The sequence below is a fragment of the Callospermophilus lateralis genome, chromosome 8, assembly GCF_048772815.1.
Source record: "Callospermophilus lateralis isolate mCalLat2 chromosome 8, mCalLat2.hap1, whole genome shotgun sequence".
Classification (NCBI taxonomy): Eukaryota; Metazoa; Chordata; class Mammalia; order Rodentia; family Sciuridae; genus Callospermophilus; species Callospermophilus lateralis.
In genome coordinates this window covers 67,433,105-67,452,246 of record NC_135312.1, presented here as the reverse complement: position 1 = coordinate 67,452,246, position 19,142 = coordinate 67,433,105, and the positions used below count along the sequence as shown (strand labels likewise).

The 19,142-nt window shown below is 38.9% G+C and overlaps 1 protein-coding gene across 2 annotated transcripts in view; it reads right to left on the bottom strand.

Moving 5' to 3' along the window:
- Positions 1-19,142, bottom strand: part of Aff1 (ALF transcription elongation factor 1) — a 189,614-nt gene that overhangs the window by 161,135 nt on the left and 9,337 nt on the right. For both annotated transcript variants that reach the window (XM_076865240.1, XM_076865241.1), the window contains exon 2: positions 15,887-15,960. In XM_076865240.1, coding sequence (XP_076721355.1) covers positions 15,887-15,924 — 38 coding nt within the window. In that variant the 5' untranslated portion in view covers positions 15,925-15,960. The remainder of the gene's footprint in view (positions 1-15,886; positions 15,961-19,142) is intronic.

Below are 19,142 nucleotides of genomic sequence, written 5' to 3'. Positions count from 1 at the left end.
GTATGAGCTCTAAAGGGGATTAATCTACTTCTGCTCTAGCCCCTTTCCCCCCGCTACTTTCTATCCCCATCCCTGCCCCCCCCCCCCCTCACCGCACTGACTTCTAGCAGACACATTAGATATTGAAGGCTCTGTACACATCTTTGCTAAATGAATGAGTGAATTCTGGACTACCATGAGAACAAAGCACTCCAGGTAAAACCAAAGAGGTCTGAGGGAAATACAAGTTTTCTGTTTTTCCAAAATAAAAGGGAAAAAAAAGAAATAGGGCTAGGGTGTAGCTCCGTGGTAGAGTGCTTGCCTGGCTTGTATAAGATCATGGGTTTGAACCCCAGCACACACCCCTCCCCCAGCACACACCCCCTCCCCCAGCACACACACAAAGGTAAAAAGTATTATTAAGTACATATCTAGTCTCTGTACATGATCATCCACATTTACCCATATCCTTTGTAATATTTCAGTAGGAAGTAAGAAATAAGAATGTTATTGAGAAATTGATTCACAGAGTTGCCTACCACTTTAAATTACTCAGATATTTTCAAGAGTTCCATAACAACAACAACAAATTGGTCTCATAATCAGCTGAACTCACAGTCATCAGGAACATGGGACTAAACAGTTCACACACACCACCAGCTTCAGAGCTGGGTCTCCCAGCGTGGGAAAGCTGCTTCCCCTATACTGCCCAGAGGAGCCCTAACTTTTAAAAACTCTCAGGCATTTAAGGAATATTGTAAAACTCAAATCCCCCAGGCACTAAACACTAAAATTATCAAAAGTGGGCCAACAAAAAGGGAAGAAACTACTTATTAAACAGCAACTCTGTGTTTGGAGAACCCTGTTGGGCTTTTAAAAAGATACATTTAATGGCCATTATTCTTCTTACTTTACAGATAAGAGAACTAGAGTCTGGAGGATAAGTCAAATGCCAGTATGACTCTCAGAATGGGGCTAGAATCCAAACCCAGGTGTAACTGGTTTCAAAGCAAACTCTCTCCCCCTTGGCTGGAGGCTGACTCTCATGGGGAAAGTGGTAGGGCCCCAGGGAGCCCCCAGAGTCTCCACTGGTGGTGGTGGCCTGAAGGTAAAAGTAACAGTGATATCAAGAACTGTTCCAAATATCCTTCCAAGCCCTACACTTACTCCCTTTGCTCTCATCTCTTTGGCTTTGACCTTTACAAACTATTAAGGAACACATATTTTTAAATATGTTTTTTAGGCAAATAGATATTTCTTTCCCATTCTCTCTTGTGAAATACTGTGTCTTATTTGAAAACTGGTACCTCCATTCTTAAATTAAGGATGATTTCCTATCTCAGTCATCAAGTGCTCACTGGGGGAAAGTAAGTCTCTGCCGGATGTTGACAGATAATCTAAAAACGAAAACTGCTACAACTTCCAACCGTTGAGAGGTTGATTTATCAACAGGGCCACCACCTGACATCTGTGCAGAGCAGTACAGACCACAAAGTGCTCCTTCAGAGAGAGCACACATCATCATATGGGGGTAGAGCATGAAAACATTTCTGAGAGGCGACCTGGGGAGGTTTTGATTTAGGAGTGGCATCACCTCTATCCTTCAATATTTTTTTTTAATTTTTTTAGATGTTGATAAACCTTTATTTTATTCATTTATATGTGGTGTTGAGAATCGAACCCAGTGCCTCATACATGCTAGGCAAGCATTCTACCACTGCGCCACAACCCCAGCCCTATCCTTCAATTTTTAAAAATTAACGGATCTTTTTAACTTTGTCCTGCCATTTGGCTCCCTACCTACCTCCCATACTCATCAGCTTTGTGCCTTTATTGAAAAAGGTACAAGTTTCTCTGACTACTGTAGCCATGCTGGAACTCTCTCTCAGGAACAATCTTTTATCTCATACTCATTATGGTGTGAGAAAAGACCAGTCAGCTACAGAAGATCTCTGGCCCAGGCTTCAGAGCGCCAGCTTCTGAGGTGACAGTGTGGAAGAAAGTTTGAGGATTTGGGGTTTGGTGACAGAAAGAAGCTAGACTGACTATCTGCCATGGATAAATCAGTTACCCTTTCCTTTCCTTCTTTCATCTATAAAACACAACCTCAACAGGAGCTGTGAGACTGAAATTAAAGTATGTCTATCAAATGCTTATCCTACAACTAGGAGTGTAGCTCTGAGGTAAAGCACTGCATGTACAAAGGTTCAATCCCCAACCCTAAAAGGGAAAAAAAAAAAAGTTGTTTCATTCTTGGGGTATCTCAAAAGCACTGTGAACCAGTAGGGTCTCCACATCCTCACCATTCCAGTATCAAGCAAAATAGAGTATTCTCTTAACTATAGTTGAAAACATCTAAGCTGGTAAATAGCTTTTCCCTGCCAATCATCCAGGGACTTCCAGCTCCTCTCCATCTGCAACCTCTGCACCTTTGGAAGACAAATTCAGAGGGCAATCACCAAACATCTGGAAGGTCAGTAAATACATTAGAATTATTGTGCACTTAGTGCCTTACTAGTTTCACTGGGGTTACAGAGGGCAATCTCTGACCTCCAGTTGTTTAACATCTGGTTAGGACTTGGACTGGTAAGCCAAGCAGGGGGAAAAAATACAAAATAAAAAAAAAGGCAGCAAGATAACCCTGATGAGGAGCTGACACAAGAAAGGAGCTTACTGCAGGTGGACCTTCAACTGCAGGGCTGAATTTGGACAGCCGTTCCCAAGTCTTAATTCCATAAATTGCATATTATTTTAATACTGTTGTTTTCAACACCATACACTGTTTAAATACTATAGTTTTAGCTTAAGGGTATTGCTCATATACAAAACCCTATAACTACTCAAAAAAAATATTATCTTTAAACTTTAAATGAAAACTTGACAACTCCCTTTGAACTTCTTTTATAAAGGGCAAGACTTTTCTTGAAGCCTGAACTCTTTTTACCACACAGAAGTAAATGAGTTTTCCTCCTGATGTTCAATGGGAAATGGAGTAGAGGAAGAGTTCAAACCCTTAAATTGTCCCAAGAGAGCAGGACTCAGAAATTTCACCCTGTTCAACTTATTGTAACGGAACCTAAACTCCTCTGCTTCTCAACACAGGAAGGCTACCTGCCAGTCTGCCCAGGGGGGCATGAAGCATTTTTTTTTTTTTTTCCAGAATTTGAGAATCAAGGCAGGCCCAGGGTGACAGTGGCTGCTTCCTTCCCTGTAACCTTAACAAAGATCTTCTCTAGTGCGGAACAGTCAAAATTCAAACGTAGAGCAGCCCCAGGCTCACCACTAGGAAACCCTGTTTTCTTTTAATTAAAAAAAATTTCGAGGTCATCCCTCAGCTTTGTTTACAAGTAATGAGTCCAGCAGCCCCCATTTATCACCCCTGGAGATTCTTTTACACTTTGATGTGAAAAGAGTCAGGGCCCATTGTGATTTCAACTACCCCAACAGCAGTCCTTTCATTTGCAAACGAAGCCCTGGCCCCTAGTATGAACCAACTGTCAGAAAAAAATTCATTGCCTTTCCTTCCAATTATTTATCAGAGACAGGGGAGAGAAACTGGCTTTAAGGCATCTCTCAAGAAAAGGTTCCCAGCACACCCCTATGCATTCCCTATCTTCACTGATCCTTTCTGCCAAGAATGTCCCTTTCCAAAATCCCACCATGCATGAAAGGCAAACTCCTGTCTTAAACCATCCCATCTGGTATGATTTTCTCTCTCCTTTCTTCCTCATAGAAAGCCCAAGGGGCTTACCATTACTTCTGGTTTAAGTATTCCTCCCTTAAGGAAACTCTGCCATTTTCTCCAGAGCAAGAAATGAGACACACCTTGACTTGGCCATGACATTTACCCATCTCAACAACAATAAGGCCAGAAGGCACCCACTTTCCCCATCTCTACCAGTATTCAAAGGAACCGAATAGTAAGAATATTTAAAAAGGAAAGAGGGCTCAAAGATTTTTTGAAGTATCTAAGAATCTGAGGTAGTAATCAAAAAGGAAAGTATATAGGATGAAGTATTTTTTTGTTTGTATAAAGGTTTTATTTTATTTTATTATACTTTTATTTGTAGATGGAGACAGAACCTTTATTTTTATTCATACATTTTTATGTGGTGCTGAGGATCAGACCAGTGCCTCAAGTGCTAGCAAGTGCTCTACCACTGAGCTACAACCCCAGCCCTTGAGTAAATGTTTTAAATGAAAATGTAACATACTTTTTTTTTGGACTGGGGATTGAATCCAGGAGAGCTTAACCACTGAGTTACATCCCCAGTTTTTTAGTTTTATTTTGAGACAGAGTCTTACCAAGTTGCTGAGGATCTTGCTAAGTTGCTGAGGCTGGTCTCAAATTTGCAATCCTATCTCAGCCTCCTGAGCTGCTGGGATTACAGGGGTGAGCTACCATGCCCAGCTTTTTTTTTTTTCCAATATTTATTTTTTAGTATTTGGCGGACACAACATCTTTGTTTGTATGTGGTGCTGAGGATCGAACCCGGGCTGCACGCATGCCAGGCGAGCGCGCTGCCGCTTGAGCCACATCCCCAGCCCCCCCCCCTTTTTTAAATACGGTTTTTAGAAATAAACATTTTATATTAAAATACAACATATGCTTTAGAAAGTACACAGGGCTAGGGGTGTAGCTCAGTGGCACAGCACTTGCCTAGTGTGCAAAAGGCACTGGGTTTCACCCCAGAACCATGAAAGGAAAAAGAAAAAAAAAAAAAAAAACTCACATGAATTTTTACAAAGTGCCCTTGTAACCAGCATCCAGATCAAGACACAGAACACTCCTGGACTACTAAGCTATTTTAAGCAAAAACACTTATCTTGACTGTAACCAAGCTTTAGCATTAACTTCCATTCCTCAGGGATAGAACCACAGGGTTTCTCACCCTTAACACTTGGGACTTTTGAAGCTAGAAAAGTCTTTGTGTCAGGGACTTTCTGATAAATTGTAGGATGTTTAGCAGCATCTCTGGCTTTTCCCCCACTAGACTATGATGACTAAAAATCCTCCAGACATTGCCAAATGACTCCTGGGAGAGGGAGAGCAAAATTATCCCCAGTTGAGAACCACTGGCATACAGGAGTGAGTTAAACACATTCACAGAAAGCAAACAGACAAATCCACAAAGTAGGACATACATTCAACTCAGCTACTTAAATCAGCCAACACCCCGCACTCCCCAAATAAGTAGGTTAAATGCTACAAATGAAGACTCAAGAAAAAACAATGCAACATGTGAACTTTGGTTTTGGAAGAATCAGGATATAAACAATTTCAAAAGACATTTAAAAGGCATCTGAAAAGTCTGTAACTAGATAGACGTAAAATGATAATTTTAAACTAGGCAAGATGGCTCATGCCTGTAATTTCAGCTACTGTGGAGGCTGACACAAGAGGATCACAAGTTTGAGGCCAGCCTGGGCAAGTTGGGGAGACCCAGTCTCAAAATAAAATAAACAAGGCTGCGGATATGGCCCTGTGAGAGAGCTTGGCTAGCATGCACCAAAGCCCAGCTAGATATAATCCCTAGTACCACCAAAACATAAAAACGAAATGTTAATTTTATTAGGTTTGAGGTTGGTATTTAATTTCACAGGGAAATATTTTTTAGATGAACGTAAAGTATGCAGGAGTAAAAGAAGAGATGTCTGGGATTTGTTTAAAATATTTTGGCAGGAAAAAAAGTAAAATACTTCAGCAAAGAAAGGATAGATATTTTTAAAGTGTGGCAAAGTCTTGAGAAATGTCATGTCTGAGAAAAGGATATGTGAAAATTAAAAATTCTTTTATATTGCTACTAATGTCTGAATATTTCCAAGATAACAATTTTTATTTATAGTGATGAATAGAGGAGAGAAGTGCACTCAAGTCTAAATTAGACTATTATGGCTAATTGCAGACAACATTTTATTTATTTTTGTATATAAGTGTTGCTGGGAATTGAACCCAAAGTCTTCAGGATGCTAGGTAAGCACTCTACCACAGAGCCACATCCCCAGTCCCAATTCTTTAATTGTCACTATAATATATGAGATATTTTTTGTTCCCTTCATAGCCTTTATACTCTTCTCTTTAAGAAGAAATTTTGGATGACTTCTTGCTTTTAGTAGATTTTAAAAGACCTATTCACTTAACTATATTCAAGAGAGAAAAAATCTGGGGTGTATGTGTGGGGACCGGGGATTGAATCCAGAGGGGCTCTACCTCCAGGCTATATACCCCTGACCTCTTTAATTTTTATTTTGAAAGCAGAGTCTCACTAAAGTTGCACAGGCTGGGCTTGAACTAGTGGTCCTCCTGCCTCCACCTTCTGAGTAGCTGGGATTACAGGTATGCACCATCTCATCCAGCCTAATAACCTCTTACCTAGATAAATACATACAATTACTTTGTATCCATGTTTTAGTTCTTTTTAAGGCAACAAAAATGGTGTCTCTCTGCATTGCAGGCTGGGAAGAAGGCATTATCTGATGAAGGCATCAGGACTTATTGGTCAAAAGCAGAAATGAAACTACACAGTGACTCATGTATATTTTAGTACAGAAATCAAATTTTTTCCCAATCAAAACCAACCTACTTGCCCAGATTCCTTAGAGTCTGACTTGCATATTCAGCAATGAGCTTCTCTAGTAACTGCTTTTAGTAACATGAGACTACGAATCTGAGTCCTTTACAGGGTGATTTATCATGAGGTACAAAAAGCAAAACTCAGGGTTTGAAATACTCTCTTTCAAACTTCTGAAACATGTGAGGGAACTAGAACTGAAATTCTCTTCTTTCTAGCCCTGTTTCACAAATTCCAAAGGAGGATAGCTGCTACAACTTTAGAGGGAGACCCAGTCTCAAATAAAAGAGAAAGGATATTTCTCACATGAAGATACTATAAAATTAATATCCCAACAAAAATGATATAATCCTAAGCAACTCAATGTCCATTTTATTATCACCTGAACCAAGGTCTCACCTAAAGTGGTAAAATGTTTTAAATGCCTGGATAGTGTCAATTATACTGAAGGCACTGAATGGATATGAATTCATTCTCTCCAATTGCTTGTATTAGTAGAAAGTTCAGGCTGAAGGCCAAGAGAAAAGCCACATGGAAATGAATTTGAAACTGCATCATGGGCCCATTAACTTGTAAGACTAAAAAAAATGTAAAGATGATTCTAAACACATCTACCTTATAAGTAAGCAATTCCTCTCCTAAATATCTATCCAAAAGATATAAAAATATGTGTAACATTATCCATAATAGGAAATAGAAGGAGATACAACCTAAATGTCTACCAACAGGTAAATAATACACAAAAGATGATATACCCATACAATGGTATATTTTTCAGCAATAAAAAGGAATTAAAGCCAGGTGCTATGGTGCACACCTGTAATCCCAGCAACTTGACTCTGGAGGCTGAGGAAGGTGGATCAAAAGTTTGAGGCCAGCCTGTGCAACTTAGTGAGACCCTGTCTCATAATAAAATATAAAGGGCTGAGGATTAAGCTCAGTGATAGAGTGCTTGCCTAGTGAATATGAGGCCCCTTGATTCAAAATCCAGTATTAAAAAAAAAAAAAGTTGATTTGTCATAAAACATGAATAAAGATTGAGAGATCTAAGTGGAAGAAGCCAGTCACAAACCCCACATATTCTATGACTACATTTACATTTATATGGAGTGTCCAGAACAAACAAAAGTATTAAATGGATTAATGGCTACTTGGAGCTGGGGGTAGGAATGGGATTAACTGTAAACAGGTAATTCTGTCTACTGAATTGCAGGAAATGTTCTAAAATTGGACTGCCATGATGGCTGCACAACTCAGTAAATTTACTAAAAATGATTAAACTATACTTAAAACAACATGTAAAATTATGCCAAATTAAATTTCTGTTGTTTCTAAAGATGACTATGCTAATTGTAAAAGAGTACATGCTATGTAGCAGAGTTTTCTTATAGTTCTTTGTGTGTATTTAGGACAATCCCATAGCCAATGTTAAATGCAAACTAGACCACAGTAAAAACCTTTTAAGTGTATCCATATGCCCTGCAAATAACTGTATTTCATGTCTCCTTCTGAAAGGTTTGTTTCTCCTTCATTCTCCTTCCTATCAGTGCTATTCTTAGAGCAGCTCATAAAGGAAACCCTTCATTCCAAAGAGTTGCCTTTAAACAAAGCCCTTTCTCTTGAAGGAGAACTAATGGAGCTACTGACTTCCCTGAAGCCCACCATTCTACCATGATAACCTGAGAGGAAAGTTAATCATTTTCTGAGGAATGATGATGTTCCAGATACTGTGATGGCATTTACATCATTATTCTCCTTATTCTTATCGTAAGGAGGTTTTAAAAGTTAGCCAAAGCCTGGGGAGGTGGTGCATGCCTGTAATCTCTGTGACTCAGGAGGTTGAAGCAGGAGGATGACAAGTTTGAGACTAAACTCAACAACTTAGCGAGGCTCTAAGCAACTTAGTGAGATCCTGTCTCAAAATTAAATACCAAAAAGGGCTGGAGATGTGGCTCAGTGGTTAAACACCCCTTGGTTTAATCCCTAGTACCCCCCCCTCCAAAAAAAAAAAAAAAGTTAGTCAACTTAACCACATGACCCATGTCAGAGAAGAGGTTTCAACACAAACTGGCTTCAGATTCTCACACACAGCTGTGCTCCAATCTGACATGTGATTGAAGGTTTTACTGGAAAATTACTATTTCTATAGTTTAATATTTTTGCCACCCCACCCCAATTTTAACTATCTCTTTGGAAAATACCTAATTTCAAAAGTGATTTCCTCAGATCTGAAATAAGCTTAAAATCAAGCTTCTAAACCCATCAAACTGAGTGTCTCGTCTGAGGATCTGAAGCTACACATAGCAACAACACATACCTGCCAATCAGCAACACTTTCCAAAATAAAGAAAACACACATTCTGTATAAGAAGTATGACTGATTGTAATAATCATATCTCAAACTCCTTCACTTGGAAAATACAGGAAAACCTCCTTATTTCCCCATTTCACAATTCCAGGTGCGGATTATTTACAATGCCCAAGCCAATCACTCTTTCAAGAAAACATGGTCTGTAGCCATTAATCTCCTTGGTAAGCATCTGGAAATTCAGTCCCTGATTTACTCACACAAAGGAAATCTGTCTGTATAATAGGTGTTAATCTGTTTAACACCTTGTAGCTTCCTCACTAATTGAAGGCTCCTCTCAATTAGGACAGTCAAACATTATTTCAGACTCTCCTAGGTAAAGAAGGCTTCTAAAGGTGCCATATTATAAAGTGAGCCATACTTCACAAAATCCAGTCCCTCAGCCCCCCCCCCCCAATACTGACAAGCGTTTCAGCAGATCTACAACATTTATAAGAAGTACCCACCCTGGTGGCAGAAGACAAATCATGTCTGGTAGTACAGGCTTATTGAAGTATCCTTCATTCTCTTGTTTTACCTCAACATGTTTTCTCCCAGTCACCCTGCAAGCATTCCCCAAAATGAATCCTTGCCTTATGTTGGCTGTGAGGACCCATACCCAACTTCAGAAGGTAATTTAACACACACACTTTGATCAAATTTAAGATTCAAAGAAGAAAATGAGAGATTTCAAGCAACTGATACAGAAGGGTTAGAAGTTGAACAGGCTACTAAAATGGCAAAAAGGCATGCTCTGTTCAATAAAAAGAAAATTAGAAACCCCAGAAAAAATACTGTTAAAAGATGGAGTGATTTAAAACAAGGCATAAATTTGAACCATTTACTCAAGAATTCATTTGTCCTTATCAATATGAACCTTCTCTTTCAAGTGATACTTGGGTTGACTTTGAACACAAAGACATGAAATCCTAAAATACTATTTTGCTTCCTGTGGCAGGGGTGGGAGGGGGTACTAGGGATTGGACCCAAGGTCTGGGCATGCTGGACGAGCACTCTACCACTGAGCTACGTGCCCAGCTCTCCTTTTTAAAATTTTTTATTTTGAGACAGGGTCTCACTAAGTTGTCCAGGCTGTCCTTGAACTTGTGATCCTCCTGCCCCAGCCTCCTTAGTAGCTGGGATTACAGATGTGCACCACCATGCTTGGCTACTGTTTTGCTTTTTGATCAAAACCATGTAAGTAATGGTTACAGGCTTTCCATCTTTTGTTATCAATATAAGACAAAGTTTGCAAGGAAATAAAATAATTATAAAAAATATGTCATCAATCTGAGCAATTTAAAACTGAAAGCTGAAGTAATAGTTCGAGGTAGAAGAGGATGAGGTAGAAGAAAGAGTTGGGATTATAATATTATCAGATTACACTGAAAAGTTGATGAAAAGAGAATATGAAAAATATTTAATACTGATTATAAAAGTAATATATTTATATAAAATATTATTATGAATATATTTAAAATTACTAAATAAATAGGAGAAAAATAATATTGAATTGCATGGAAAGAAAAGAATACATATTACATGATTATTTTAAAGAAAATTCCACCAGGTGCAGTGGTACACATTGGTAATCTCAATAACTCAGGAGGCTGAGGCAGAAGGATTGTAAGTTCAAAGCCAGCCTCAGTAATTTTGGTAAAGCCCTAAGCAACTCAGTGAGACACTGTCTCTAAATAAATTATAAAAAAGTCTGGTGATGTAGCCCAGTGGTTGAGCACCCCTGGGTTCAATCACGGTACCAAGACAAATAAAATAAAATTCCCAAAGAAGGCAAAACAAATACATGAAACTGGAGGTTAGAAGAGTAGTGACTTTGAGGGAGGTAGCAACTGAAAAAGAGGAGAGGGGAGTTTGAAGAGCTGATATTGTATTGTCTTAATCTGTTACCAAGTGTGTTCACTTTGTGAAAATGCATTGAACAGTACTTATACTATAGTATTGTTATACTCCAATAACAATTTTCAAAAAGAAAGAAAGAGGAGGAGAAGGAAAGTATAGGAAACTTAAGTGAGCTCACATTCAATGGTGTCTAATGCTCATAAATCCGAAAATCAAAATATGCCTATGCCTATTATGTATAAGAACTCAATCAAGTCAGGTGTGATGGCACACCTATTAATCCCAGCAACTTGAGAGGCTAAGGCAGGAAGATGGCAGGTTTCAAGCCAGTCTCAGCAACTTAGTGAGACCCTGTCTCAAAAAATAAAATAAAATAATAATAATAATGAGTGGGGATGTGGCTCAATGGTAAAGTACCTGTGGGTTCAATCCCTGGTACTAAAAAAAAACTAAAACTAAAACAAATATTGTCTTTGCACACTACATTAGTACTGTTCATGCTTATGACTTTCTAGGTAGCCCTACGCAAGTAGGGGTTCATACTCAGACTTTCATTTTCTTTGAGCTATTAGAGTTGCATGCTCCATAAACATCTGCTTTCTTTCATGTATGTCCCATTGTGGAAAAGTTCCACATGAACTTGATGTCCACCCTGCACCCAGCATAACTACTTAACAATTCAATACCTATCATGGTTAAACATTTACATAATTGAGCTACTGGTATATATTAAAAATAGACATCTATTTAGGATTTCTCCTAGCTTATCAGTTGTACTAGGTATTAAAGTGAAAAGTAGCATACCAGGGAGGTAAGGAGCTGGGAAAATAAATGTAATGAAAATAAGAATAACTCTGCAGTTGTTAGAATGTTACTACAACGGGCAATTACTCATCTAAACTTAATAATGAGCAAGGACAGTCACAAAAAATAATGAGCAACAACAGAAAAATACATGTAATACAAAACATCTTTTAAATCTTTTCCACTAATAATACTCTTAACTATTATAATTGATTTTTTTTCCTACTAGAAAAGACACTGGATGCAATTTTAACAACTAGAAACTTTCAAAAAATCAAACCTCTACAAAAATCTTATAGCTGAAAGACAAAATGTCTTCATCCTCTGAAGTTCTCACCCATCTGGGCTGGAGATGAGGCTCTAGTAGAGTGCTTGCCTAGCATGCATGAGGCCCTGGGTTCATTAACCAGAATCCCCTTTATTCACCTATGCCCAATTTTTTTTTTAAACCAATAGATATCTAGGTGCTTCTATAAGAAGACTCCAGATATAATATTCTATGGAAGTCCACTCTTTAATAGATGAATTCAAAGGAACCCAATCCAAATGCCAAGCACGGGGGAAGGGGTATGACTTGGTGATTAGAGCACCCGTCTTGGATGCAAAAAGCCCGGAGTTGGGGTGGGGGTGGGGGTGGGGGGGAACACCAATAATTTTTCTAGAATACTTTTTCAAGACTAGTGACTTGAAGAGAATACCTGGAAATACAATCAAATGTGAAGAGCTATGAAATGAAAATTCTAAAAGTGAAAAAATATTGATAAAGATTATTAAGATATATTAAAATATATAACAACAATGAACAGTATGCCAATTGCCAGAAGACACAATATATGGAACAAAAGGAGACTCCAGCGATAGATCAAAGAATGTAATGGAATTTAAACACAGTATTCAATTAAATGGAGAAAAGAGAGGTGATTTGATAAGTTATGTTGAAATTATTATCTAGCTTTTCGCCTTTTTTTTTTTTTTTTTTGGTACTAGGTGGTGAATACAGGGGCACTTACCCACTGAGCCACACTTCCAGCCTTTTTTTGTTTTTGTTTTATTTAGAGACAGGGTCTCACAGAGTTACTTAGAGCCTCACTAAGTTGCTGAGGCTGTCTTTGAACTGCCTCAGCTTCCCAAACTGCTGGGATTACAGGTGTATGAGCACATCTGGCTAGCTTTTCACTTTAACAACAAAAAAGGCTCCTTAATATCCCTCATCTTTTAATGGTCTTATTATTATAAAAATTTACAAAATACACTAAAGACTTTAACTACAGGGGTTAGGGGAGGTAGCCCAGTGGTGGAGCACTTGCCTAGCATGCTCAAGGTCCTGGTTCAATTCCCAACACTGAAATGGGGTGGTGGTGGGGGCGCACAAGATTTTAATCACAGATTTACAGAAGGAGCAAAATACTAAAAATCCTAAAATGTAAAATGGGTTGCAAGTTAAGAAAGCCAAGAACTCCATGTGTGAATCTGGTTGTGCGGAAATTATAACGCACTGGCAAGTATCAGTGCTTTCCCAACTTTTTTTTTTTTTTCCCTAACTTCAAGTCTCTCTGGGTGAACTGATAAAGCACATGTCCACAGGAGGAAATCAGGTGGGAGTTCTGGTCCATCTGTAGATTGGAGGGAATCATCTGGCATACCTGATAAGAACTGATGGCAAGTTACTCCTGAAGCTCAGAATCAGAAAGCTTATGTCCTACCAAAAAGAGCTACAGCTATTCCATTATGAGCACTGCTGTACGGCAATGCAGGCCTAGTGTTGCTGGATCTTAAAAAAAATTTCAAGAGAAGATAGAATATAGCTTGTTATATAAAAACACTGGCAGATAATTTCTTTCAGAATGTTGTGAAGGGCTAACCAAAACCCATATGCTGACCAGATTCATCCCACAGGCCACCAGCTTACAAGTTCTGATTTAAATGCAAAAAAAAAAAATGAAATCACACAAATGCCAGCAAAGAACACATGCCATTATTTTCACAATCTTGGAGGAGGAAAGACCTTTGTAAGCACAATCAAAACCAGAATCCATAAAGGACAGGACATTTAACTACATAAAAATTTAAAACTTATGTGTAACTGAACATTATGAACAAACCTAAAGGCAAATAACGACAGGGTTTCCCAGGCTCCGGGGGGATGTGGAATGGCAGCCTGGTCTCATGCCTTCCCTGGGGTGGGGAAAGAGAACACACCAAGTTCCACAGCAGTCCCATCAGAACCATCTGAAACTGAAGAATTTCCTTCAGGAAGGAAGTAGAAATGTCTCTAGGACAGTTCAGAATTACAGGCACCAAAAATCTACTAATAAACTGGGTGCAGTGGCACAAGCCAGTAATCCCAGTAGCATGTGAGGTTGAGGCAGGATGATCCCAAGTTCAAAGCCAGCCTCAGCAACATAGTGAGGCCCGGTCTCAAAATAAAAAATTAAAAGGGCTGGAGACGGGGATATGGCTTAGTGGTTAAATGTCTCTGGATTCAATCTCAGTACCTGCCCCTCCCCCCAAAAATACCATACTTCAGCAACATAATCACTCAATGTATATAGCAGCTCAATTCACAAGGGCCCAGCTATGGAACCAACCTACGTGCCCTACAACAGATGAACAGATAAATAAAATGTGGTATATATACACAATGGGATATTACTCAGACATAAAGAAGAATGAAATTAAGGCATTTGCCGGTAAATGAATGGAATTGGAGTTATCAGGCTAAGTAAAATAAACCAATCCCCAAAAACCAAAGACAGATAGAATGTTCTCTCTGATAAGTGGATGCTAAACCCACAACAAGGGAGAGGAAAATGAGAAGTTCACTGGAGTAGAGAAAGGTAAATGAAGGAAAGGGAAGGAAGATGGGAATAGGAAAGACAGTAGAATGAATCAGACATATCTTTCTTATCCATAAATATGAATACAGACCAAAGTAACTCTATATCATGTACAACCACAATAATGGGATTCTAAATTGGAACAAGTTATACTTGTTTTATATTTAAAAATATACTCGACTATCATGTAAAAAAATTAAAAACAACATCAATAACAACAACAAAATCTATTAATAAGTACTACTGGAAGCTGAGTGCCATGGTGCCTACCTATTGTCTCAGTTATACAGGAGGCTCATGCAAAAGGGTCATTGGAGCCCAGAAGTCCCAGGCCAGCCTGGGCAACATGGAGAAAACCCTGTCTCTTTAAAACAAATCAAAACAACTAGTTGAGCAAGTTTTGAGTTTCCAATTCTTATACTTGGATATTTGTTTTGGTAGGGAGTAGTGGGGATTGAACCAAGTGGTGCTTTATCACTGAGCTACATTCCAGTCTGTTGTATTTTTATTTTAACAGGGTCTCATTAAATTGTTTAGGGCCTTGAAAATTGCTAGGCTGACCTACAACTTGCTACTTGCCTCAGGCTCCCAGGTGGCTGGGATCACAGGCGAGTGCACTAAACTTTGATATGTTTTCAAACAACTAATAGCTTGGGTAAAAACTAACTGGTGATGCTATGAATCTATATGCCATTGAGTTATTCTTGAAATTCAGAATATTAGTTTTCTCTCCACAGTCAACACTCTGTACATCCAAGAAGGCTCTGAAGTGAGTGTGCAGAGCAGAAAGGAGAGATGTGAAAGAGGCAAGATATAAATATTACAGAATCCCTGGTCCCAAGGCTGTCATAATGAGGTGTTCTTATCACGTGTTCATTTTTCCAAGTGAGTGCAACATGGACCAGTACCTTGAACACAGAATTAGGATGTTGATCTAACATCCACATTTTAAGTAAATGAATTAAGAAACACAAGAAATTGTTTGCTTTAAAGAAAATATGGGGCTGGAAGTGTTAGACAGCAGCAGTGCTTGCTTAGCATGCATGAGACTATGGATTCAATCCTCAGCATCCCCCACCCAAAAACAAAAACAAAACAAACAAAAAGAAACAGGAGCACAGTGGTGCACACCCATAATCCCAGCTACTCAGGAGGCTGAGGCAGGAGGATTACAAATTAAGGAGCACTCTGACAACTTAATGAGACCCTGTCACAAAAGATAAAAAGGACTGAGGCTGTAGCTCAGTGGTAGAGCATTCCTGGGTTCAATCCCCAGTACCACCCCCATCCCCTGCACCCCTGCCAAAAAATGATAGACAGTCTAACAGATTTGACTCAAGGGAGAGAAAACTGACATTTTCATACACTTTCCTATTCTAGAGAGTTCTGAAGTTGCAAAAGAATGAAAAGGAACAAACTTATTCTTTAAAAACTTGAATCTAAGTTTAAATATGATCATGTCTTTGAATCATAGATTCCATGCTTACCTGCTGCCACTGCTTTGGACTCTATCAGTGAACGCCATCGCTGCCAGTCAGTGGAAAATGGCTGGTCTATTCATCTGAAAGAGAAACAGCAGCTTGTGAACATATGACCTGTAAGAAACCTTCTTGGAGACAGAATTCAAAGTTCTCATTTGAATTAGAAAATGGTTCTTTGCCAACTGCCAAGTTGCATGAACAAACAGCTTATATCAAAGGCCAAATACACTTTTAATTGAGGCCACTACTCAAAACCATTTCCAAAAGAAAAAATGTGCAGAAGCTTATCATGAGGAGGAGAAAAAATAACATCTCCTGTTCTCTGCCAAGCATTGTGTTAAGCCCTTTTAGAAATGATTTTTTTCCATGTAAATATTACAGTAAACTTGCAAGATAAAATACTGATACCCCATTTTATAGATAAGAGAATCAGTCCTGAGTAATTTGCCTGAGGCTACAGGTGTGTGAGCATCCTCAATAAAATTAAGAAGAAAGGTAAGAATGTTGAGTATACAAGAGAGGAAATTTAGAGTTGATCTTCACACAAGAAGAAGAAGGGAAAAAAAGGTAAATCAGTCAGATCAGGGTGCACATGTGTAATCCCAGCTCCTACAGAGGATGAGGAAGGAGGATCACAAGTCCAAGACCAGTCTGGAAAACTTTGAGATCCTACCTCAAAATCAAAAATGAAAAGGGCTGGGGATGTCACTCAGTGGTTCAGTCCCCAGCACTACAAAAACAAAACAAACAAAAACCCCCCAAAACTTAGGACAAACTAACAATCCATTTTTAAGATTTTACTTCCACTCATAAGAGGTACTTAATGCTAAATAAATAAATAAGATTTTTGAGCTTTCTCTCAAAACAAAACTAGATTTTGAAAAAAAAAAGAAACCGTTGTCCAGTCTGGGCAAATGGCCCCAATACTCTTATATACCTCTAGAAACAACTCTTTATAACTAGCAACTATCAACAGCTGTTTCCTTTCCCCTCTTTATCTATTTGCAAACCTGCTGCATTTATCTGAACTTGTTTTACATAGTTTCTATTCTTTTCTTTTCAAATATTCTTAAAGCAAAGATATATTGCCACAATATCGAAGTACAGATTTAACAAACTGTACAAAATGGCAATACTACATGAAAGCTATAATCATTTCACAGATTTACAGCCTGCTAGGATTACAAGGCTGTTACAATTTCATATAAGGACAAATCACTGCATACAGCCCTACAGAGCTCCACTCTCGGCTCCTGATAAGGCCTTATAGCTCCTACTCCATGAAATTTTTAAGTTGATAAGTTGCTAACTACAATGTTTCCATTCTGGTAGATAGCATTTGTTACTGTATCTCTTCTCCCTAAAACTGCAACATGAATGTTACAAATATTCTAGAGAAATTCACACTAGCAGAGCTCTTTTAAGTTTTTTAGGATCAACCATGTTTAGGAGTCAATTCTGCAAATAGCTCTAGTGGCCCTAGGCAACTTCCCTAAATTCTACAATTCAATCCCTACTCATTTTCTCTTTCCTTCCCCCAACACTTACTTTCTATTTTTTCTCTTTCTCCATCTCTTTACCTCACCTCTTTTGTTTTATTATTTATTTATTTGCTGTGCTGGGAATCCAACCCAGGGCCTCAAACATGCTAGGCAAATGCTCTACCACTGAGCTATATTCCTAACCTCTCCCCACCCCCTTTCCTCCCTGCTAATAGCATACTTTCCTTCCCTCCTTCCCTAGTTGCTCTTACTTGCTGGCACACAGTAAGTAATCAATAGTATACTATTGCATTTGTGTTGGCATTATTCTTCATAACACTTCTGTACAGACATCTGAAGAGTCCCCTATGGCAGTCCCCCAACTGACCCTCCTAATGATGATGCCCAATCTGTTTGAAACTGAACAGCATTCACCCCGAGAGCTCTTTGGTGAGAATGAGAACAGCCAGGAAGGAGGCAGGTTGTGTAATTGGTAGGTGCTAATCTGAGAAAGGGGTCCTGAACTCATGTGTGTGTTCACTTACTCACTGAACCCACAGACATTTCCTGAATGTCTGCTCTAAACGAGGTACTAAGAATAAGAGTGAAGAAAAAGTGATTGCCACAGTGAGCTTACATATATATTTGAAGCCAAAAGATGTCACAGAGAATGCCAGAATTCCCGAGAGCAACTGAGGTAGTGTACTGAAATCTTACATAAGGTGGTTGATTTTTAAAAAATATTAACACTTGTACAAAGACTTAAGGAAAGTGCTGGGAACAGTGGTACACACCTGTAATCCCAGTAACTGGGGAGTTTGAGGCAGGAGGATCACAAGTTCAAGGCCAGCCTCAGAAATGTAGTGAGAACTTGTCTCAAAGTAAAAAATAAAAAGGGCTGGGATGTAGCTTAGTGATTGAGCTCTGCTGGGTTCTATTCCAAGTACTCCCCCCCAACCACCAACAAGAAACCACAACAAAACACTTGAAGAAAGTGAGCAGCAAGCCATGTAGATCTGTAGTGAAAAGATCCTAGAGAAACCGATAAGTAGAAGACTGCAGGAATGAGCAAACCTCTGGTCTCACCACTCAGGAGGAGCACAGCTTCTTAGGTAGATGGCTGGGATACAAAGTGAAAGAGACCACAGTCCCTGAGGGGCCTGTCTGTTCAACTCAAATCCCTTACTTGGCTGGGAGGCAGGAGACTTACCCACAAAGGCAGCGGTAGGCTGGCTGTATCACCAGATTATTGAGTCTTATCTTACAGGAAAGACCAAATTCAGCCTATGAAAAGCTGTGAAGCGCCTGAAGTATGATTTGCACAGCTCCACGGGGGTGGCCATGCAGTTCATCATAAGGTTAGGTTAGAATGGAGGCCTATCATAGTCAGGAAATTGTTCTTCTAAACCACCACTAAGAAATGAATGCAGCAAGGCCAACACTGTAAAAAATAAAAACAAAAACCTAAGAAAGGAATTCAGTATATGGTTCCGTTTAGCAATTCTTTTTCAAGGAATCATTCTTTAATGATATAGTCACATGCTGAGCATGGTAGCTACTCCAGGGGCTGAGGAAGGAGGATCAGAAGTTCAAAGTCAGCCCGGACAACTCAGAAAAATAGAAGAAGGTTCAAAATATAAGAAGGGCTGGAAATGTAGCTCGGGGGATTAAAAAAAAAAAATACACAGTCACACAGTATATAATGAGGTGGGTACAGTAAAATATTGTTTATATTAGAAAGAAAACTAGCAACAACCTAATGCTTATCATTACAAAAACAG